This window comes from Sebastes fasciatus, chromosome 3 (genome assembly GCF_043250625.1).
Source record: "Sebastes fasciatus isolate fSebFas1 chromosome 3, fSebFas1.pri, whole genome shotgun sequence".
Classification (NCBI taxonomy): domain Eukaryota; kingdom Metazoa; phylum Chordata; class Actinopteri; order Perciformes; family Sebastidae; genus Sebastes; species Sebastes fasciatus.
In genome coordinates, this window is record NC_133797.1 from 38,439,990 (window position 1) to 38,461,346 (window position 21,357).

Sequence of the window (21,357 nt, forward strand, 5' to 3'; positions counted from 1 at the left end):
CCATCAAGGGGTAATGCATCCTGTTATTGATCACACCTGCAGTGTCTCTGGGAGACGTGTTTTATCTGTCCTCTTACGTCTCTCATATCTCTCTTTGTCTTTTAGGAAGACCATCAAACCAAACATGGACAAGTTCTCCTCCCCCAGGGCCGAGGTATGTGTAGTAACAGTTTCATAGTTGTTGTTGCTTTGGTTACAATCTCCATGGACACCCACAGAGTAACAACTTTTTAGTCAAACAACCACGCAGAATGCACTGCATCACCCCGAGAAATACCACGTGATCCTGTCAGCACCCTCGGCATGACTGCATCTCAACACACACACACACACACACACACACACACACACACACAGTCCTGCCCACTGTACTGCATTACTTTATGAGACTCAAGACGCATAAAAACACACTAAAATAGGAACAAACATATCGACTGATGTGACAGATCAATAAGGATGACTTAATTCGTCAAAAGTTGTCACACTTTTTCTCTGTTGCCACGGTTGACCTCATCAATAGTTCCCGCCTCGCTTCACTTCCTTTTTTAATTTCTGTATCTGTCTCTCCTTTCGTATTATCCTCTTCGCTTTATCTCCTCCTCCCTTCCCCACCTCTCCCCTTAAACAACCCTTAAGTTTGTCCTCGTTTCCTTTTCCTCTCCCCTCCCTCTGTCTCTTTCCAAGGTTTCTCCTCTTCCTCCTCCTCCTCCTCCTCTTCTCCTTCACATCCTCTCATTTCTATTCTGTTCACGCCCTCTACTCTGACGCCGTGAAAAAGGGGGAAGAGAAACGGCGTTCATATTCTGTCTCCGTCTCACCTAGAAGGTGTGTGTGTTAGTGAGGTTGTGTAGCTGCTGTGGTTCAGGTGTGCTGGAGGTGAATGCAGTCAGGTCAGAGGTTAACGTGGGGATGACCCGCCAATTAAATCCTCCACGGAGGCAAAAAAAAAAGTTCTTATTCTTTGTACGATCAGCACAATCAGACTGACCTTTGCAAACACACAAGTATGATTCTATACTTGTGAGGACCCTTATAGTCAAAGTCAAGTCAGGTCAAACTTTTCAATAGCACATTTAAAAACAACCGCAGTTGACCAAAGTGCTGAACAGGCACAAAATACATATGCAAAGCAAACAACAATAAGGACAGAAGAAAACAAGTCAAGCTCAACTCAATCAAACGCCAGCGAGAAGAGGAGGGTCTTCAGCAGGGACTTAAAGGTTTCTGTAGTCTGAGCAGTTTTTATATGAAAAGGTAAACTGTTCCAGAGATTAGGGGCGGACGCCACAAAGGCTCGGTCGCCTGTTTTGTGTCTCATTCTGGGGACATCCAGGAGCATCTGATTGGTCGACTTCAGCGCTCTAACTGGAGTATGAAGATGCAAGAGTTCTGTTAGATAAGGTGGTGCTAGCCAACCTTAAAAACGAGCAATAAAATCTCAGAAACAACGCATAACGCTAACTTTACCCATCACAACTAAATGCCTAACCTCAACTCTTAGGGCCCGGACACACCAAACCGACATAAAATACTAGTGCCGATGAAAGCCACCTGTTGCGTTGCTTCACGTCGCCTTTGTCTCGGTCAAAAAGTTGCACCTGAACACACCGCAAAGACTACAGACGACTACCACGTGCGTTCTGTAAATAACTCCACACCAGCAGGCGGCGGTAGTCTCTATTCGTCATTTAAAATGGGAAACTGGAAGACCGAGGATTAAGGATATACGAGCCATTGTTGCGATACCACTTAGCTTCATTTCAGATGGCCATTTCGCTGTGAAAATATCCGTGTGTTGGAACGATCAGATGAAGATGAATATGAAAAATGAGAAGAGCCTTCTGTGTGTGTCCTCTTGACTTTACTTGGCTTGCTTTCCTCACTTCCGTTTCTCTTCTCGTGCATTCGTTGAAACTGAACAGCCAATCAGAGTGATTTCTCTCACTGACGAGTTCCGCTGCCGATTCAACATGCTGAATCGGCCAAAAAAACTCCGACACGGGCAGACTAGAGCCCGTAGTTCGGGACAAAAACATGACCGACGGACGCTCACTGACGGCCCGACAGGAGTCTTCGCCCTGACCTTAGCATGATCGTAAACCCAGACAAGATCTAAACCTCCAAAGAGCCCTTTGAAGAAGGGAGGAGCAACCAAATATTCAAGCACTCCGGGTCTAAAACTGATAATGGTCCTCACAAAGATAGAAGTAGGAGAGTGCACACGCTCAATTAAAACCTTCTATTATTAAACTAAGCCTTGCAGTAACTGTGTGTAGTGTTTGTGTAGGAGTAATAATGGTGGTAGTACAGTCAGACTGATGGATGACAGCCATTACTTTGGACTAAGATTTTCACTGCTGTCTGATGTTTTATAAACCAAATGATTAATTGATGAATTGAGAAAATAATCTGCAGATAAATTGATAATACAAATGCGTTCGGACCTGTAAGAGGCTCACAAACATCCAAAACGATATCGTCTGTTTTCCGTTTCCGTACGGTAAAGAAGAGAGCGAGTGAGAGAGACAGTCAGTGTGTTGTGTTAATTCTGTTGGTGGGATTTTGTGTAATTCACTGTGTTGATTTCACCCGTTCACCGCACACACAAATGCCATGGTGAAAATAAACACACTAAACTAAGGTGGAGGAAACTAAAACATAAAATGAAAACCTTCAGTTAGCTGATGCAACAAGTTGTGCTAACTAACTACATCTAACTAGTTAACTAACTAGAACGACAAACAGACAGACAGATAAACAGATTTATCTGTTTGCTGCTCAGACTCAAATGAGCATGAGAGCACCTGCAGCTCGGAGGCAAATCATCGAAATGTCAGAATATGCTGGAGGGGGGCTTTAATGCGTGTACTAACAAACCAAACATACAACCTCCTTGACGGAGGTAATCAACTGTATGTTGACCTGATGTTAGCAGATGTGTTTTCTTGTTGAAATGCGATCGGTTGTGACGGGTTGTATGTGGGTTTTGGCAGAAAGCTTTTAGTGGGACGGAGTACCGGACCGTAACCGGCCTACTTTCACCCTGTTGATGCACCTTTGCTCCGCTGTGTAAGTGGCTGTTTCTTTACAGCCTACACTGTGAGTACATGTCTGCAGGTGACGTGTGTTCCTGCAGCTCTTGAACTGCGTGTTCTTCATCACTTTGCAAAAGCGTTTAACTTTCTTGCACAACGCGGTAAAAGGTGCAGGTCTCACACACACACACATACACACTCTGTATATCTCTGTGCACACTCCAGTGGTGTTTTATTGCCAAACTAAGAGCAACAACTCCATTTCACTCCCCCCCCCTCTCCATCTCTCTCCCTGTCTCCCACACAGAGTAAAACATTGGTGTACTCTACTCACGAAGCAGCCAGCCTACTCAACATTTATTTTAGCTCTTTCTCTCTGAGCAGAATGAGGGCTCCTCTGTGTGTTTGTGTGTCCGGCCGTGTGTGTGTTTTTTCCAGCGCAGGGAAGTGGCTGTTAAACTCCGTCCAAAACAATGATCAATGTCTGGTCTTGAGCCTGATGGATAAGAGGAGAGCGCGGGCATTTGTCACAGCGGAGCCGCTGCAAGCGTTAGCGTTTTACGCTACGACACTTCATTCCACTCCACTTAGTATTAGCTCAGGCTTAGCCCCAAACAGCACGATGAGTAATTGTTGTTGGCTGTGGCACTGCGAGCTTCAAACAAGGTCAATGAGACAGGCTGCTCGTGGTTAGCAGGATTTTAACGATGCACGCGCTGCAGGGCTGCTTTGTCTGATGTGACTGTGACAGACAGAGAAGCAGGGATAGATAAAGAGGTAGATAGTGTTAGAGAGGCACAAAGATGGAGTGAAATTTTTTTTAAATACAACTAGAAAATTGAAAATCAAGCAGGTCCCTAATCGACCGAGTCTCAGCTTTTCTCCTGCAGAGAGCCATAAGGGCCCAAATTAGATCCTATTACAGATAAAGACCTACCCGAGCAGAAAAAAGCTGATATGCAGGTACGCTAAGTATTTAAGAAGAAATATGACCATAAAACTCAGCTGTTCTACTTATAGGATGAAGTGAACTCGTGCAGCAGAAGGTTCATCGGTGTGATGTGGATGATTAAATAACTCACTAGAGATTTAGCAGGTTTGATACCAGAGTGTAGAAGAAGAATCAAGACCAGCTGCTGTGTCATCACACCTCAGTGGATATACATGTAGTTTAACCCTTTAAAACTCTGACGGCCCGCCGGCGTGCCCAGCCGCTATCAGGAATCCATTGGTACCAACCATGTCAGAACGCCTTTTCATTGTAGTGAGACCATTTTTTGAAACTTGACCTCAGTGTATAAAATGACCTGTGGTGACCTCTAGGATAATCACAGCCTCATGAAACGTTACAGCCACAAACTAGAGACCTAGAGCATTCAGAGGATGGATGGCTTTCCTAGCTAGATTGACAATAAGGGGGTTTCTGAGCAGTTTACACAACAGAAGTGCTCGCCATCCAATCGCCGAAAAATGCAATTCTTGCAGAAATCTCCAAATGTCAAAAAGTATTTGATCCCAAATCACAACATGACTTTTTCTATGGTGTTCTTCAAGGTCTTGGAGTCTTATTGTGGTATTTTGGAGGGATAATTCATAATTTTTATCAATTCTCGAGTGGTAAAACATAGTTAAATTTAGCACCAAATCTATGTGACAAATTGTATCAACCCAAAAATTGTTGCAACAATTTATAAGACATAATAGAGCATGAGGATGACCATCATATACTTCTATCATAATGTTGTAAACCCTTATACACTTCCACAATTTATTTTAATTAATTAATTATTTTCTATTTCTTATTAATGACTAGTACAACTTGACACACAGTGCTTAGCAGTATCTCAAATTAATCTCCAGGTTCCCAGCTTTCAGATGATGTACACCACTTCTATGTGACGTCTACTGTTGACTGTTTATTTCCCCTTGAACATCCCCTGTCCCTCTACCTCACTAAAAAAAGAGGGCGGAATGGTAAGGGGTTAAACAGTGAATATAAAGGTTAACATGTCAGCAGGTTAAGTGAGTCTTTGCGTTTGGTCACAGTGATGAATTACACAATGACACAACTCTGCAGCTCTGCTGAGCTTTTTTAACCTGTTGTAGGTCACTGCTTTACTCTCACAGCGTGTTAACTGTTCGGTGTACTCTCACCTCTCACATCAGTCTTTGTGTCCAGCAGCAGCAGGAAGCTGTCTTCAGCAGAATAGCTCTGATAAACCCAGTGCACCCTGCCTGTCTGCCTGCCTGCCTCGACACAGCAGGCAGACAAAGATAGCGACTAGCTGGGGAACATGGCGGATCGTTTAGCAGCTATTGTGAGGAGCCAAAGAGCCAAAAGGAGAGTAAATGTTAGACTTACAGTCATCAGGTCCCCAGAAATCTGATTTCAAATAAATGATAATCTTGCTTAATGTTTGCTGACTGTCTACGGACTGATACGGAGTAGATAATGTGTCTGATAAGGTTTTAGTCACAGGCGCAATGTGCGTTGGTTCAGGGGGCTCACTGAACCTCCTAGAAATGCATCTATATTTTTTATAATACTAAACTATAACCAATAATTTATAGTACTGATGAATGATATTGGCCTGGTTGTGTCTTCATATTGACAGAATAAGAAACCAACAAGATAAGAAGATAGATTTGTGGTCTTTTTATTTATTTAAAGCCTAATAACATCAGACGCTCTCTGTCCACACATGGTTAAATATTCTGTTACACAAACCACGTACCTATCAGCTGTGCACTCCAGATCACACTAGAGACTTAACCACTTAAGAGATGGGTGAGTAGTACTTGCTATCTTCAGAAGTTTGTGTTTTTTTAAACAGAAAACGCAGGTTTTATACTGTGATATTTACTGAAAATGACTGAAAATACAATACAGCCAACAGTAGCTCATGTAAACTTTCAGGCAATCTCCCTCCAGCTTGCTGTCACCTTATTTAGGTTTCTGTAGTGAAATGAGGAGGTATCGTATCCGATACCTCCTCATTTCAACTTAACCAATCAGCCGTTCATCATCCGTTGGAATAAGGAATATATAGAAAGAGTACGTCTGACATGTGTTTAGCTCAAAAGACTGCGTGTTGCATTTTGTTTGGAGGGTGTAATAATGTCGGCTACACACATCCCAATACGCTAGACCTCTCTGCGTTGTACACATCATTCCTTCTAGATTTCTTTTGTGAACCCCAGACCTTAAAGTTCAAACCGATCCTATGCTGTTAGGGCTTTGTGTCCGTCTGCGTTTTTCTTCTGCTCTCACGTTTTGAAATCAAATGCGTAGACATTAAATATTTTTGCAGAAAATGTCCAAATGCATACTGTAGCTTCTCTGTGCGACAGTTGAAAAGCAGAAGTTACACACACATATACCCGCACACAACCTCTGCAACCTGTGCCCATTCTTGCATGTATTAACATGCACATCCTCCTATGACCCTTCACCGCAGGCCTTCTAGGAAGTGGGCCATGTTCTTAAAAATAATACACTTTCATTAAACGTCAGGGAGACGGGAAAAAAAAGCTCAATTCTCATCTCCACCTCCCTATTGCCAAACTAACGAGCTGAGGTTTTAACAAGCTCATTAAGGCGGGGTCGGCGCGAGTCTAATTGTAGCAGATGATTGCTCCTGGGGGGACTGGCTGAACCCAGGGGCGATGTGGCTTCATTAGGAGGCCGGCCTTTACTGGGGGACGTGAGGTACACCAACACAAAGTACCTGCTCTGATAAACTGCATACTGTATCTATAATGAGAGGAGACAGAACAATCTAATGCTTTGCTTTGCATGGCTGGTCAAATTACAAAAATGCCATTGAGGAAGCCGTTATATTCCACACATTATCGAAGACAGATTAGTAAGGACACAAGCAGTGGCTTCAATGCATTCTGGTCTATTGATACTGCTGCGGGTAGAGGAACGGGTGTCTCTGCCTCTTCTATGATTGATTGTATCTAGGTCTGTCCTTCTTGGATGCTAAAAACTATTATTTGACTGAAAACACTGATGCACAATTGCTTCTTTTTATGCAGCTGTTTAAATGGCGTACTCCTGTATCGCCCTCAGCACTGATACATCACTCATCAGGTCAACTACTTAAAGGGACTGTATGTAACTTTTTACACATATAAATCCTTTTTTATTGCCAGTGTGTGAACAGGTTGTAACTTAACCTAAAAAATAAGACCTTCCGCGAAATTCTGGGTTTCCTCTATCAGCTTGTAGAAGGCCTTTAAAGTGATGAACCCGGGCTGTTTATACCGGGAAAAGCCAACGAATGTGACGCCATGCACGCTTGCGAGTGCCTTTATTCTCATGCTCCGCTTACAGGGCTAACAGTGTGCAACCATAGCTAATGTTTGGTTAGAAATGGAGTCCATAAACGCCAATAAACGACAAGCCCCTACCACAACTCAGACCTTTGCTTGGTAAGCCAATATTACTGCCAAGCATGTGGAATATACAGTGATATTGTGGTTTTAGCTGGCTAATGTTGCCAACGTTAATCAACATGATGCCTGTCAATCACGTTGTGTGTCGCCTCACTGTTTTGACCGAAGCTCGTTCGCGCCTACGTAGTCCGAGCACAATCGCGAGCAACAGGACGCTGACTGTCGTTGACTTAACGGCCACAGGTGCCAGGCGTTGGCTAAACTGTTAGTAGAGACACAGAGGAAGACAGAGAGGGAAAAAAAGAACAAATTATATGAATGAAACAGATTGAAATAGAGACAAAGAGAAAAGGACACGTGGAAGTAAAGAGGTGGGACGGTGACAGTGAGGAGAGATGAACGGAGGTGTAAAGAGAGAGAGAGAGGGGGAATTGCTTTGTCACATCATATTTGGTGTTTGTGTTGGAGATAGTAGCTCATCGCCTCCAACACATTTTCACATCATCTATAAATTAGTGCCAGCGGCGGGTCAACGCTATAATAAAGCAGCGTCTGGAATAATGCATCAAAAAATAGCAGCCCCACATTCAAAGAGTGTGTGTGTGTGTGTGTGTGTCCTCGGGGGTCAAGATAATCTCAATGGATTGTTAATCCAGCCAGCTCCCTCTCTCCCCAGCTTCATTAATCTGCCACCAGTCTCATTTTCTGTGGACACACACACACTTGAATATGCACTTTAAAGGTGTTATCTTTTAGATTTTCAACACGTCAAACCCAATGTTTGATGCTATGTGTGTCAGCAGAACAGAACAGCCATTTCTTTAGTCAGTGTCTTGATATAGTAGTTTAAAATGTTAATGGATGAGTCTGTAGGATTCAAATTGCGTAACCTCGCATGCAGGTAGTGGATGTGATGCGAACAGTAGGCAACCTTCGGGTCTGAGAAGGGAAGCCAATGCTGAAGTGCCTCAAACCTGCATTCTTTCTAACAGCCAGCAGGGGGCGACTCCTCTGGTTGTATAGAAGTGTAGGAGAAAATGAGCCTACTTCTCACTTGATTTATTACCTCAGTAAACATTGTAAACATGAGTTTATGGTCTCAATCTCTAGTTTCAAGTCTTCTTCAATACAGCATGATGTTCATTTAGTAAATTATGATCCCATTTAGTGTCAAATAGACTAAATTTGAGTTTCAGAGACTTTGTTTCCTGCATTCTGGTGACTTTACAAGAATGAAAAATATCAAAATAAGTAAACTGCAACAGCATTTTTTTGTTAAACTTTTGATTTTACTTTTAACTCCCAGGAAAGAAAACTGAATAATTCACCCCTCTGGTTGTGAACTTGGCGTGTGAATCTCTGGCATAGATTTCTTTCTCTTAGTTCTCTCCATTTCTCTCTCCTCCTCTCACTCACTGAAGGTCATTTCAGACACAACGTGCCAATGCCACCACTTCGCTCTGAAATCTATTATTTCCAAATGGCTCGCGCTGCACCACGACGGCTTTTCGCTGAATCGAGCAAAGCCCAACTTTGGGTGATGCACGCTGTGGCGAGCGCAGCTTAAACATGAGCTCAAACTGCTCTGTGTCGCCGGGAAACAACAGTTGGTGTAGCTCTATAGTCGTCCGGGTGGAAACAGTAGGGATAAGACACACTGTTCAAGTCCAAAAACAGGCTAAGATAACGAAAAGGAAAAAAGAAATTGAAAATTTGCCCTAAATCGGGAGAAATACAGGAGAATTGTGACCCTGGAAAGAAACCAGAATAAGCCTTGGCACAAGAAAGCATTCACTCTCTCTCTCTCTCTCTCACTCACTCACTCACTCACTCACTGTCCTGTGAGGATTATCACACAACCACATGAGAACAGCAGTGATCTATCAGCCCTCTGCAGCCCTGCACCTCTGTTTAACTTTCACTTTTCTTATCTCCTCCTCCTCCTCCTCTTCCTCCTCCTCTTCTTCACCTCCCTCCCACTGCTTTAACCGCTCCTCGTTCTTTTTTTGGACTCGCTGTTCCTCTCCTGATTCTCCATCTCTCTTCCACTCTCCTACTGTGGTTGTAATTCTCTCCCCAATTTCCTCGTCCAATATAATTGCTCTCCTTTCTTTCTTTCTTTGTCCCTCTTTCTTTTCCTGCATGCTTCAGTTGATATTGATAACACACAGCTGCTTACTGCAAGAGTGTGCACAGTACGAGTGCTATTACAGTGTACAGATTATTGTAGCTTTTGTGTGCATGGTGGTGCATTTGCGAAACCTTGTGAGTGTAATAGGCTACTTCATCATCTGTCTGTTCGAGGAGTCTCTTTGCAAAAGGACAGGAGCAGGTTTAAAGCATCGGTAATGACTCTACTGAGCTCTACTTTAAATGTAAATTCAACTCAGCCGGCTTTTATTCCGGACGCACTGATGCTAACTGGGATGGTCGAGCATCCAGCCCCCCCAATCACACACACACACCCTTGCATTGCAGCGTGGCATCTCCTCAGGCTGTGCCACTTTTGCAAATTCCTCGTGCATGCTTTTTACTTCATCTCCCACAGACACGACTCTCTTTGACACGCAGCTGCACGAAGTTATTACTAGCAAGTCCAGTATAGTTTGTATAGACACACAGATAGGTGCTGCATACATGAACGTGGTGCTGAAATGGTTATTAATCAAGCGAAAAAGCTTAACTGGTTACAGCCAAAGAACGTACAGTATGTTGCTAAGAAGTGAAAGTCTATAGTTCGTTCGATCGCAACATCAGCGCCCAGCAGCAGAGCTACGCTTCCACAATTTTGGACTGAAAGCGACTACCGGATGGCAGTAAAGCGTCTGCCTACAAAGTAACAGAAGTAAAACTAAATTATTATATTATAAATATGCATATTATTATAACTATTTACATACTTACTTATTTATTAAACGTTTTGCCCGGCTGCTTCCCAGAGGAGCATAAAGTGAGCGATTAGAAAAATCCAGCACACAGATTTTGAGAGCAATCTCAAACTTTTTCATGTCAAAGATACAGAATGGATTCCAGTAGACCACAGACCATGGATGTATAAGAGGTTGTGCCCTGCATGTCAGTAAATAGCCTACAACTCCATTAAATTCTGTTGATGTCATGCCACTAGCTACTGGCCGATAGCCGGTTGTTTGGGAGCAGAGACGTTAATACATCCACCACGGTACAGGCTTACAGCATACAGCCCATGGGTGTATTATAAGATAATAAAAGTGATGAATTACAGCCAATATATCCATTATTAAAGGCGCATACAGCTAGCAGGAAGCTGGCAGAACCGGATATGTCATCTGAGCGTGCAGGGCGGTGCAGTCCCGTAGGTCTGATGCACGTTCATTATGCCGAGGAAAATAACTCTGGATTCAGCTGTTAGTTCATTTTACAACTTTTAGGACATAATGATTTAAATGATGGATATTTAAGTGTTCGTACTGGGATTGTGTTCGTACGTTGATTTACCTAAAAAGAAATGTATCCTCTGATTTACAGACGTCTCTTTATACATCCATGGACACAGATTCATTGGCGTTTTCAGTCCAAAATGGCGGCAGCGCTACCGCAGCGCCATCTAGCTGAAAAAAAAAGCACCAAAGTTTCGTCTGTTTGCTTCGACACTCTTTGTAACAGCTTCTCAAATATGAGGATTTGCTGCTGCTTTCTGTTTTATATCAATGTCAATTTAACATCTTTAGACTGTTGGTCAAGTAAAACAAGACTCTTGAAGACGTCACACCGGGCAAATGTGATTTCAACATTTCATAAAATAATCTACATCATTAGTTGTAGTCCTAATGTGCATTTTAAAACACAATATTACTACTTATTGCTTACAAATATCTGCTCCACACAAACTCACAGACAGAACAGCAGCAGCACATGAAGTGATCCTCCTCTAACATCTCTTCTTCCTCATCGTCTTGCCTCCTTTCACTCTCACTCACGCACATCTCACGGGTTCACTCCTTTTTCGTGTGAATTCACTCTTCCTCGCAAAACTTCTTGATGTGGATGAATTCATCCTCGTCTTCTCTCACATCCCTTCACTCAATAACTCACACATGCAAACACACGGGTCTTCTCACGCTCCAAACTTCACTGCTTTTTTGCATCGATTCTCTAATTTGCTCACAAATCTCAACTTTGTCAAACTGGAACAAATATCTCTTCTCTTTCTTCTCTCTCTATCCGTCTCTTTCTCTACTTGAACACTCACACAACATTCTCCATCAGAAAAAAAGTGTGTTTTACCTGTCCGCTCTCTCTTCTCTCTTTGTGTTGAATGTGTCCGTCTCTCTCTCCTCTCTCGTTCCTCTCCCCTCGCACTGACTTGTGTGTGTGTGTGGTTTCTTCTGTGTGTGTTTCCCAGGCGATATTTGACTTTCGCGGCAACGGCAAGGCGGAGCTGAACCTGAAGAAGGGAGAGGTGATCTTCCTGCTGCAACGAGTCAACACAGACTGGCTGGAGGTAAGAAGAGGAGAGAAGAAGAGAGAGAGTGAGAGAGGGAGGGAGGGGAGAGAAAAGTAGAGAAGGAGAGAGGGAAAGAGTGGGAGAGTGGAAGGCAGGCAGGGAAAAATGGATGAGAGGGATGGGAAAGATATAGAAGAGGTGGAGGGGGAGAGGAGACGTGAGCCAAGAAGAGAGAAAAAATAGAAAGAGAGAAGGAGGCATCTTGATTGAGACGGTGGAGGAGAGGAAAAGAGATGGAGGACGAGACGAGGTAATGGCAAGAGATGGAGAAAATGAAAGAGGGAGAAAAACAGAGGGAAAGGGAGAGAAAGATGAAAAGTGAGAAGATAAAATAATAGACTAAATGATAGGGTTGGTACGATTCACCGATCTCCTGATTCGATACTATCACGTTACTTGGTTGCCAATTGGACTGGTCTGCACAGAGACCTGACCTCCACCCAGTCCAACACCTCTGGGATGAACTGGAACATCACTTGTGAGCCAGTCCTGATCATTCAACATCAGTGTCCGAACCTCACTGATGCTGTTGTGGCTTAAAGGGATAGTTCAGGTGTTTCTTAGTGGGGTTATACGAGGTATTTCTCCATAGTCAGTGTATATTACCTACAGTAGATGGAGTTTGGAGAAACAGACCAGCACGGCAGCGGACGGGGGGCAGCAGTTATAAACGCATTTAGACACCTAAAAAAATCAATATCAGTTTAACCCTTGTGTGGTGTTCATGTTTTTGTTTCTCAGCCAATGTCCGCCGGTCTGTTGGACCCACACCATTATTGGGTTTTTAAATCAATACAGCCATAACAATCAGATGTTTACTTTATCCCAATTACAAGCAATATAGACAGCATATGGCAGCTGGGATATAGTGCGAGAAAATATAGACTAGTTCTCGCAAGACAGAGGGTAAAATGTGCGGGAATGTGGGAGCAGACAGGTGTCGGTGCTTGAAATGTAACAACCTCATGCGGGAACAGCAGGAACAGAAAGACAAAACTCACACACATAGAAACAAACACACACGCGCACACACACACACACTTACAGCAGGCCCAGGTCAGAGGATGACAGAGTGTAGGTACTGTAAACAGCACCTACAATTTCCACACATTTATCTCACTCGGGAGTCCAGAGGACACGGACATCACATATGTAATATAATTGTGTAGGGGGGTGTACAGTGTGCAGTCATTGAAAAATGTGTTCTTTTATATGTTCTTCATAGAAAATGAGCCAAGGCCAATGAGTCTGAGGTTGAAAAAATAATGAATCACATAATTTTTCTTTTAGTAAACATTGAAAACGGGTCCCACAGACCCCGAACACCACACAAGGGTTAAGTGTACACTATATTTAGAATATTTTCACCACTTAACCTCGCTGTCAGACAGCCCTTTATGACGGGAAGCCGTTATCTATGCTCTCTTCACAGCCACCAGACTCCATTCACAAAAACAGTAATTTTACCTCTCAGAACACAGGAGTTGCTGGTCTACCGCTGCCTCGATCGGTTAATATGTGTGTTATTGTGTGACTTTGGTGTTTTAAAGGGCTAGTTTGGATTCACCAAAGTCACACAATCACACAAACAAACTAACCGATCGAGGCAGCGGTCGATGAGCAACTCCTGTGTTCTGAGAGGTAAAATTACTGTTTTTGTGAATGTAGTCTGGTGGCTCTGAAGAGAGCATAGGTAACGGCTTGAGATCCCCGTCAGAAAGGGGCTGTGTGACGACGAGGTAAAGTGGTGAAAATATTCGAAATATAGCGTACACTTAAACTGATATATGTGAGGGATAATGTACAGCGAGCCGGTCATTCGCGTTGGGGTCCGCATCGCCCTGTCAGGGTTTATTTCACAACAATGAGCCGCTAGCTGTACATCATCCCGCTTATTACACGGCTACTTACTTAAGAAATCAATAATTTGACACAAAAACGGTCCGCCAGAGTCCGACATCAGAACTGCACCCATAGCAACGGTCTGTTATACATAGCAACGGTCTGTTATACATAGCAACAGTCTGCTATAAAGAAATAACAGACCGTAGAATGCAGTGATTGACCAATCAGAATCAAGTATTCAACAAAGCTGTGTAATAAATATGTATATATATATTTTTAGGTGTCTAAAATCTGTCACGCTGCTGTTCCCGTCCACAGCACTGTATTGCTTTGCTCCTGTGCTGGTACTCCTGTTTCTCCACGGGCATGCCGAACGCCATCTACTGCAGGAAATACACTGACTATGGAGAAGTACCTCATACAACTCCACTGAGAAACACCAAACTATCCCTTTAATCTGGTAAAAAGCCTTCCCAGAAGAGTGTAGGTTGTCATAGCAGCAGATGAATGCTGATGGTTTTGGGTTGACATATTCAAAAGTCTCATATGGAAGTGATGTTGTAGTATCCACATACTTTGTTTGGCCGTGGAGTGTATATTTCCACATTGCTTTATTTAGTATGTTGTAAGGAAATAAAAAAAACAGTTCCTTCACAAGTTGTAGCAATCAAAGAGCTAATTACAGAATATAATAAAAACTTGAAAATGGTGTCATCCCCACATGGCAGCAGCTGAGCACGGCGACCACAAAGTACCTCCACAGATGTGACTGCAGGTGACCTGCTCCAGTTTCTTTTAGAGGAACAATTACTTAATGAACAAAATGTCCTGATTACACACTCTCCGCAGGTGTCACGTGTAAGTCGCCGCCGTCCAAAAACGGGATGTGGGACATTTTAATTAGCTGCTCAACATAAAAATGCAACACTGGTGCTGGCAAATATAGTTAAAGAAAGGTCAGGAAACGTGTTTGATAAAAATGTGCAAGGTGTTGAGAGAGAGTGTGAGAAAGAAGGAGGGAGTGGGTGAGAGAGGGAGGGAGGAGGTGGAAGCTGATAGTGGAGAGAGAGAGAGAATCAACATGGAGGAGGAGGATGCACTTATCTTGCCTCTGGCTTTCTAGAGAAATCTACACATCATAATCTATTAATTCTTATACAACAGTGCAGTAACACCATCTCCTTGTTCTTGTTTCTTTGCGTCCATGCTCGTAACAAGCGTTTTGTTTTGTTTTTTGCTTACAACTTGTGAAAAGTTGACTGAGTGCCTTTAATTTAGTCAGCGGACAGAGCGGCTGTGGGTGGAAAACGTGACACATCCAACTGGCAGACTGGTACATCAAGGTGATTGTTTCAAACACACTAGTGGAGAGAAACCTCAACAGTTTCAGGGTTTCCAGAGAAAATGAGAAATACTTACTAGTTCCTGAACAGCTTTTTGAGAAGCTGCAGGGGCGGCGGAAGAGGGTGGCCAGGGGGGGCACAGGTAAAAAAAAATAAAAAATTTAAAGCTGCAAGCAGCGATGAACGGGCCCTCGCCCCCGCGGGCACGTCTGGGGAACGCGCACGTCGGGGCACGTAAATGTCTTCAGGCCAAGACTCTTATAAAACATGTCAAATTTGGGGAAGATTGGACAATGTATAGTCAATTTACAACAATTTCCTGTTTCCTGTAGGGGGCGCTATGACTTTCACTCATAATGTTACATATATGTCTCCAGGCCTGGACTATTATCCAGCTTGTGAAATTTGGGGCAGATCGGACTATGTAAAGTCAAGTTACACCAGCTTCCTGTGTAATGGCGAAGCATCAGAATTCGCCGCGCCGCCACAACAACGCCGTTTTGCATAAACACAAAAGCTTCGCAATTTAGCATCATGAAGGTGTTGAGCCTCGCTGCCCGACGCAATTTAGCAACACAGTAGTTTGAGGGTTACACCACCCAAATTTCACGGAAATCCGATGAACTCTCTAGGATAACCGTTGGGTCCTGGCACTTTCGTGCTCGGGCCCTAACAAGATTTAAAGGTACAAATCTAAATTCAGTCCTTATTAAAACCTACAACCTAACTGATAAATTAAAGATTGGAAATTCTTGTTAATTTAAGCTACTAGTTTTATTTTTGGCGGTCCCTGTGGACAAAAGCGGTAGTGTTACGGAGTCCCTTTAGAAAACCTCATTTTATTGCAGCAGGGTCTGACGGTCTGCCCCGCGCAGTACCTCAGGCAAAGCTCTGCTCCTGGCCGGAAGAGGAGCCGCTGCTGCCGGGCGCGGAGCTCTCCACATCCCGTCAGAGCTTCGACTGCCCAGCGAAGCCGGATCTGGGTCTGTCCGTGGCAGGCTGGTCGCTGCCGGAGGCCCAGCTGGAGTCTGAGCTGAAGGAGTTTCTGGTGAACCTACATGATGTTGTCTGATTTCCGACAATCCGTTAACCCCCTGAGACCCGCGAGATTGCCCTTACTGTCGTTCAGACGCTGTTGCAGGCTCAGTTTTAGAGAGCAGTGGAGGTACTGGTATCATATGAAACTAGAAATCTAACAACCATGTCATGCTAGCTTGTCGGAAAGGAGGCTAAATAATGCTACAAAATTAGGCTAAATTTTGTGAAGGAAAAATTGACCATGCCTGTTTTGAGGTCTTTTGACCTCTGACCTCAAGATATGTGAATGAAAATGGGTTCTATGGGTACCCACGAGTCTCCCCTTTACAGACATGCCCACTTTATGATAATCACATGCAGTTTTTATCATGCAGTATAAATGTGTTATTTTCTCCTATTCTAAAATGGTGTGTTTGAATATTTCTGCATGGGGTCCCTAAACAGTCTTGAATTACATAAATTGGGTATCACTGTAAAGCTGAGACTCTTGTGGATCCAATGAGCCCAACTGTATTCATGTGTGATGATGTTAGTCCCCGTAGGAGACATTTCATTGTATTGAGACCATTTATTAAACTTGACCTCACTGTATAAAATGACCTGTGGTGACCTCTAGGATAACCACAGCCTCCTGAAACTTTACAGCCACAAACTAGAGACCTAGAGCATTCAGAGGATGGATGGCTTTCCTAGCTAGATTGACAATAAGGGGATTTCTGAGCAGTTTACACAACAGAAGTGCTCGCCATCCAATCGCCAAAAAATGCAATTCTTACAGAAATCTCCAAATGTCAAAAGTTTTTTGATACCAAATCACAGCATGGCTTTTTATGTGGTGTTCCTCAAGGTCTTGGTGTCTTAATGTGGTATTCTGGAGGGATTATTCATAATTTTTATCAATTCTCCAGTGGAAAAAATTGTTAAATTTAGCACCAAATCTGTGTAACAAATGGTATCAACCCAAAAATTGTTGCAAGAACTTATGAGACATAATAGAGCATGGAAATGACCATCATATACTTCAATCATAATGTTCTCAGCCCTTACACATTTTCAAAATGTATTTTAATTCATTCATGTTTATTTCAGTTTTTTTCTGCATCTCAAATTAATCTCCAGGTTCCCAGCTTTCAGATGATGTACACCACTTCTATGTGACATCTACTGCTGACCTCCTATCTCCCCCTAAAGATCCTCTGCACCCCCCTAAAAAAGACTAAAACAGGTCTATTGTGGGTCTCAGATGGTTAATAATAACTATATAGAAATAGCCAATCTTCTCTTTGATGTAGGTCATATAGAGGCATCAGGATTAAACTGACTCTGTTTCATAACCAAGTTCCTCACTGTATCTTAAAGTCCCAAATTAAATTATTTGTTGTACTGTTGCATGATCACATGGATCCTTTTTTGTTGCCTGGTGCTGCTGCGTGTTTGTGCAGAGACACGCTCAGACACCAGGGGTGTAGTAAACAGGCTGTATGGCTGTGTTGAGTGCTTGTAACATCAGCAGAATATTATTAACAAGCTAATTATTCCAGAAAGCTTCTCTCTAGATGCACGTCGCTGTTGCTTTATTGTGTTTCTGTCCTTTAAATCATCAACACATCTCATCAGTCCATCCTCTGGGTCTCTCCACTCATTCACTACTTCTCAACCCTCTCCTCTGTCCTTCCGTCTTCTCCTCAGGGAACGGTGAACAATCAGACAGGTATTTTCCCACAATCCTTTGTGAAGATCATTAAGCCCCTCCCAGAGAGCGACTCAGAAGGCGATGGTGGCGTCCTCACCTACAGCTGTCTGCGCTGCTTCCTGCTCACCCCCTCTGGAGTCCAAACCAGGTCTGTTTAGGAGCGTGTGTGTGTGTGAGAGCAATTATTAATTTCATATTGACGAGTTAACGGGATTTCTATTGTTAGATTAGATATTTGTAAAATAAAGAAACCATTTGTTTTGATGAGGTGAAAAAGTGTTTTGAGTGTCAGCTTCAGATAATCCAGAGTCCTAAAACCTATCATGGTAGTCAAGGCGGTTGTGGCTCAGGGGGTAGAGCGGGTCATCCTTTAATCACAAAGTTGTCAGTTCGATTCCCGACTCCTACTGTCTGCATGTTGAAATGTCCCTGAGTGAGACTCTGAACCCCAAGTTGCTCTCCGGGTGCTTCACAGCAGCCCACTGCTCCTAAAATGGTTAAATGCAGAGGTCACATTTCATATATGTAATGATAAAGATAACGTTTTTTTAAGTTTAATTAAACCTTCAGGAGTGAATGTTTCAGGCCGGTCTTAAAATGTGTGTTCCTTCTTTACAGAGATGTGTGTGTTCAAGAGGACATCACTATCCAGCCGACCTACAAGGACCTGCTGTCTCGTATGAGGTGGGTGTGTACCGAACTGGAGAAACAAAACATTTAAAAGTGTGTGTTTTATGTTGTTATTATTTCATTTACACCCATGTGTTTGAGAGAAATGTGAGGATCAATGTTGTGGGTGTGAAGAGCCGACTGTTGTTTACCCGTGGAGGGGAAATTATTGTGTGCAACCTCACACCTTTGAGTGAATTACAACACCTTCCAAACGATGTGATAATGGAACATAAAACTATTTGATGAACTCTTGACGTGGAGGCAGTGAAGCGTGCGACTATTCCACATTACTCTCCTACTAGAATTACATCAATGACAAACTAGTTTGAGCTTTGTAAAACATTTGTGAAGTGCTCAACATGTTTTATACAAGCCATTTTAATAAATGAGACTTTAACCCCCTGAGACCCACAATAGACACGTTTTTAGGGGGGTACAGGTGGTCTTTAGGGGGAGATAGCATGTCAACAGTAGCTGTCACATAGAAATGGTGTTCATCATCTGAAAGCTGGGAACCTGAAGATTAATTTGAGATGCAGCTCAACACTGTGTGTCCAGTTGTTCTAGTCATGAATCAGAAACTAACATGAATTAAATAATTAATTAAGATAAATTGTAAACGTTTAGAGCTTAGAACATTATGATATGAGTATATGATGATCATCTTCATGCTCTATTATGTCTCATAAGTTTTTTGCAGCCATTTTTGGGTTGATACCATTTGTTACACAGATTTGGAGCTAAATTTAACCATTTTTTACCACTCGAGAATTGATAAAAATGATAAATAATTCCTCCAAAATACCACATTAAGACACCAAGACCTCGAGGAACACCATAGAAAAAGCCATGCTGTGATTTGGTATCAAAAACATTTGGAGATTTTTTCAAGAATGGCATTTTTAAGCGTTTGGATGGCGTTGTGGAGTGTTTCTCCTGGGGATTCACTGATGAACGTGATTGTTGACCTCTGTGACCACTCTTTCAGCTCCCTCACCATTTTTTCAGAACAAACAAGGATAAAAGTCCATTAATTCAGCGGCCTGCCCTGAGGGGCGGCGTATTAAACTGTTCTGCACAGCAAACCTGCAAATTGCCCGTTGCCCATCATCACCGCTCGTCAAATTAGTTCCTGCGAGACCTCCGACTGCCCCTCCCCCTCCCACAGCGCCGCCATCACCGGATGCATATGCTCATTCCACCATCATATCTGTCTTTTTCTCTTCCAGCCTCCCTCTCCCTCCATCTCTCATTATCTGGTAAATTAGATAGGTGAGCGCTACGATGATTAGCCCTCCCCATTCATAATCAGTTAATTTCTTCCGCTTATCTGCTCATTATTGTTTTTTCTGTGTTCGGGTCTATTGAGCCCTGGAGAAGGATGGATGGGACCCTGGTCTCCAGTTTTAATATGGCTCAGCACTGATAAAGGGAGGGAGGGAAGGGGGAGGAGGTATTAGGAGATAGTGGAGAGGAAAAGAGGAGAGAGGATTTCATCGTGTTAAACAAGGAGGAAGAATCAAAGAAATAGTGAGGAAGAGCTGCAGCTGCTGACACTGGCTCTAGCGAGACCTTTTCACATTTTTACGTTGCCTGAAGGCTAAGGGTGGGGAAAAATCAATACAGTATAGTATCGTATGGCAATATTGTATTGATACAAGAGCGTCAAGTATACTGGTATCATATGAAACTAGAAAAACCTAAGGAGTTCATTGGTACCAACTATGTCGTACTAGTTTGTCGGGATGAAAGCTAAATAACGCTCCAAAATTACGTTAAATTTTGGCAAGGAAAAACTGGCATAGTCATTTTCAAAGGTGTCCTGTGACATGTGACCTCAAGATATGTGAAATGAAAAGTCTGAGACTAACAGTGAAAACTGTATCTTAGTACATCAAACAAATGTTGTCAAACTGCATAATTTGCATTTGAAAAAAGGTAATAAATCGTAATATATCACTATATCTCTATATCGCAATACTCAGCATATTGCAAAATGTTTAAAATCACAATTAGATTGTATCGTGCCTTAGGTATATCGTATCGTGGGGCCTCCGGTGATTCCCACCCCTCCATGTTAGGCCACACGACACACTTGTGAAACTGCGGTAACGTGAGCTGCAGAGTGTTAAACAGTGGTAATGCCAGCCGCTGTCTGACTTCTGTTGCTCCTAAAGTAGTGTTATTATGGTATGGATGGCCTCTGAGCGAGGACAACGGCGTTACCACAGTTTTACACTCAGCGGCTCACGTTACCGCAAGGGAGGAGTGAGCGGAGGGATACTCAGTTGGTTGCAATCTGCAACCTCATCACTATATGCCACTAAATCCTACACACTGGACCTTTAAGTTTGCAAGATTATCAACAGTTTGTTTTAACACATTTCAGTGATGTATCATCTAATACAAGCAGAGAGACACTTCAGCAATGATGCTGTCGGTGATACCCCACTCACCACTGACATTTTATACACTGATCAGCCATAACATTAAGACCACTGACAGGGGAAGTGAATAACATTCATTATCTGGTTACAATGGCACCTGGCAGTGGGGGGGATATATTAGACAGCAAGTGAACATTTTGAACATTTGACTTTGTGTTGGAAGCAGAAAAAATGGGCCAGTGTAAGGATGTGAGCGACTTTGACAAGGGCCAAACTGTGATGGCTAGACGACTGGGTCAGAGCATCTCCAGAACTGCAGCTCTTGTGGGATGTTTCCGGTCTGCAGTGGTCAGGACCTACCAAAAGTGGTCCAAGGAAGGAAAACCGGTGAACCGGCGACAGGGTCAGACCCGAGGCTCATTGATGCACGTGGGGAACGAAGGCTGGCCCGTGTTGT

At 43.1% G+C, this 21,357-nt stretch overlaps 2 protein-coding genes and 1 long non-coding RNA gene across 3 annotated transcripts in view; 2 read left to right on the forward strand and 1 right to left on the reverse strand.

Moving 5' to 3' along the window:
* LOC141765030 (parvalbumin-7-like) overlaps positions 1 to 11,769 on the reverse strand; it is a 52,010-nt gene extending 40,241 nt beyond the window's left edge. The window contains exon 1 of the mRNA XM_074630851.1: positions 11,703 to 11,769. The gene's annotated coding sequence lies outside the window, so the exon portion shown is untranslated. The remainder of the gene's footprint in view (positions 1 to 11,702) is intronic.
* ncf4 (neutrophil cytosolic factor 4) overlaps positions 1 to 21,357 on the forward strand; it is a 40,561-nt gene that overhangs the window by 18,004 nt on the left and 1,200 nt on the right. The window contains exons 6-9 of the mRNA XM_074630849.1: positions 106 to 154; positions 11,821 to 11,919; positions 17,838 to 17,989; positions 18,460 to 18,525. Of these exons, the coding sequence (XP_074486950.1) occupies positions 106 to 154; positions 11,821 to 11,919; positions 17,838 to 17,989; positions 18,460 to 18,525 (366 nt within the window). The remainder of the gene's footprint in view (positions 1 to 105; positions 155 to 11,820; positions 11,920 to 17,837; positions 17,990 to 18,459; positions 18,526 to 21,357) is intronic.
* On the forward strand, positions 12,334 to 16,098 carry LOC141765032 (uncharacterized). The gene is made up of 3 exons (XR_012593357.1): positions 12,334 to 12,624; positions 13,257 to 15,110; positions 15,959 to 16,098. It is a non-coding gene; the product is annotated as an uncharacterized LOC141765032 (long non-coding RNA).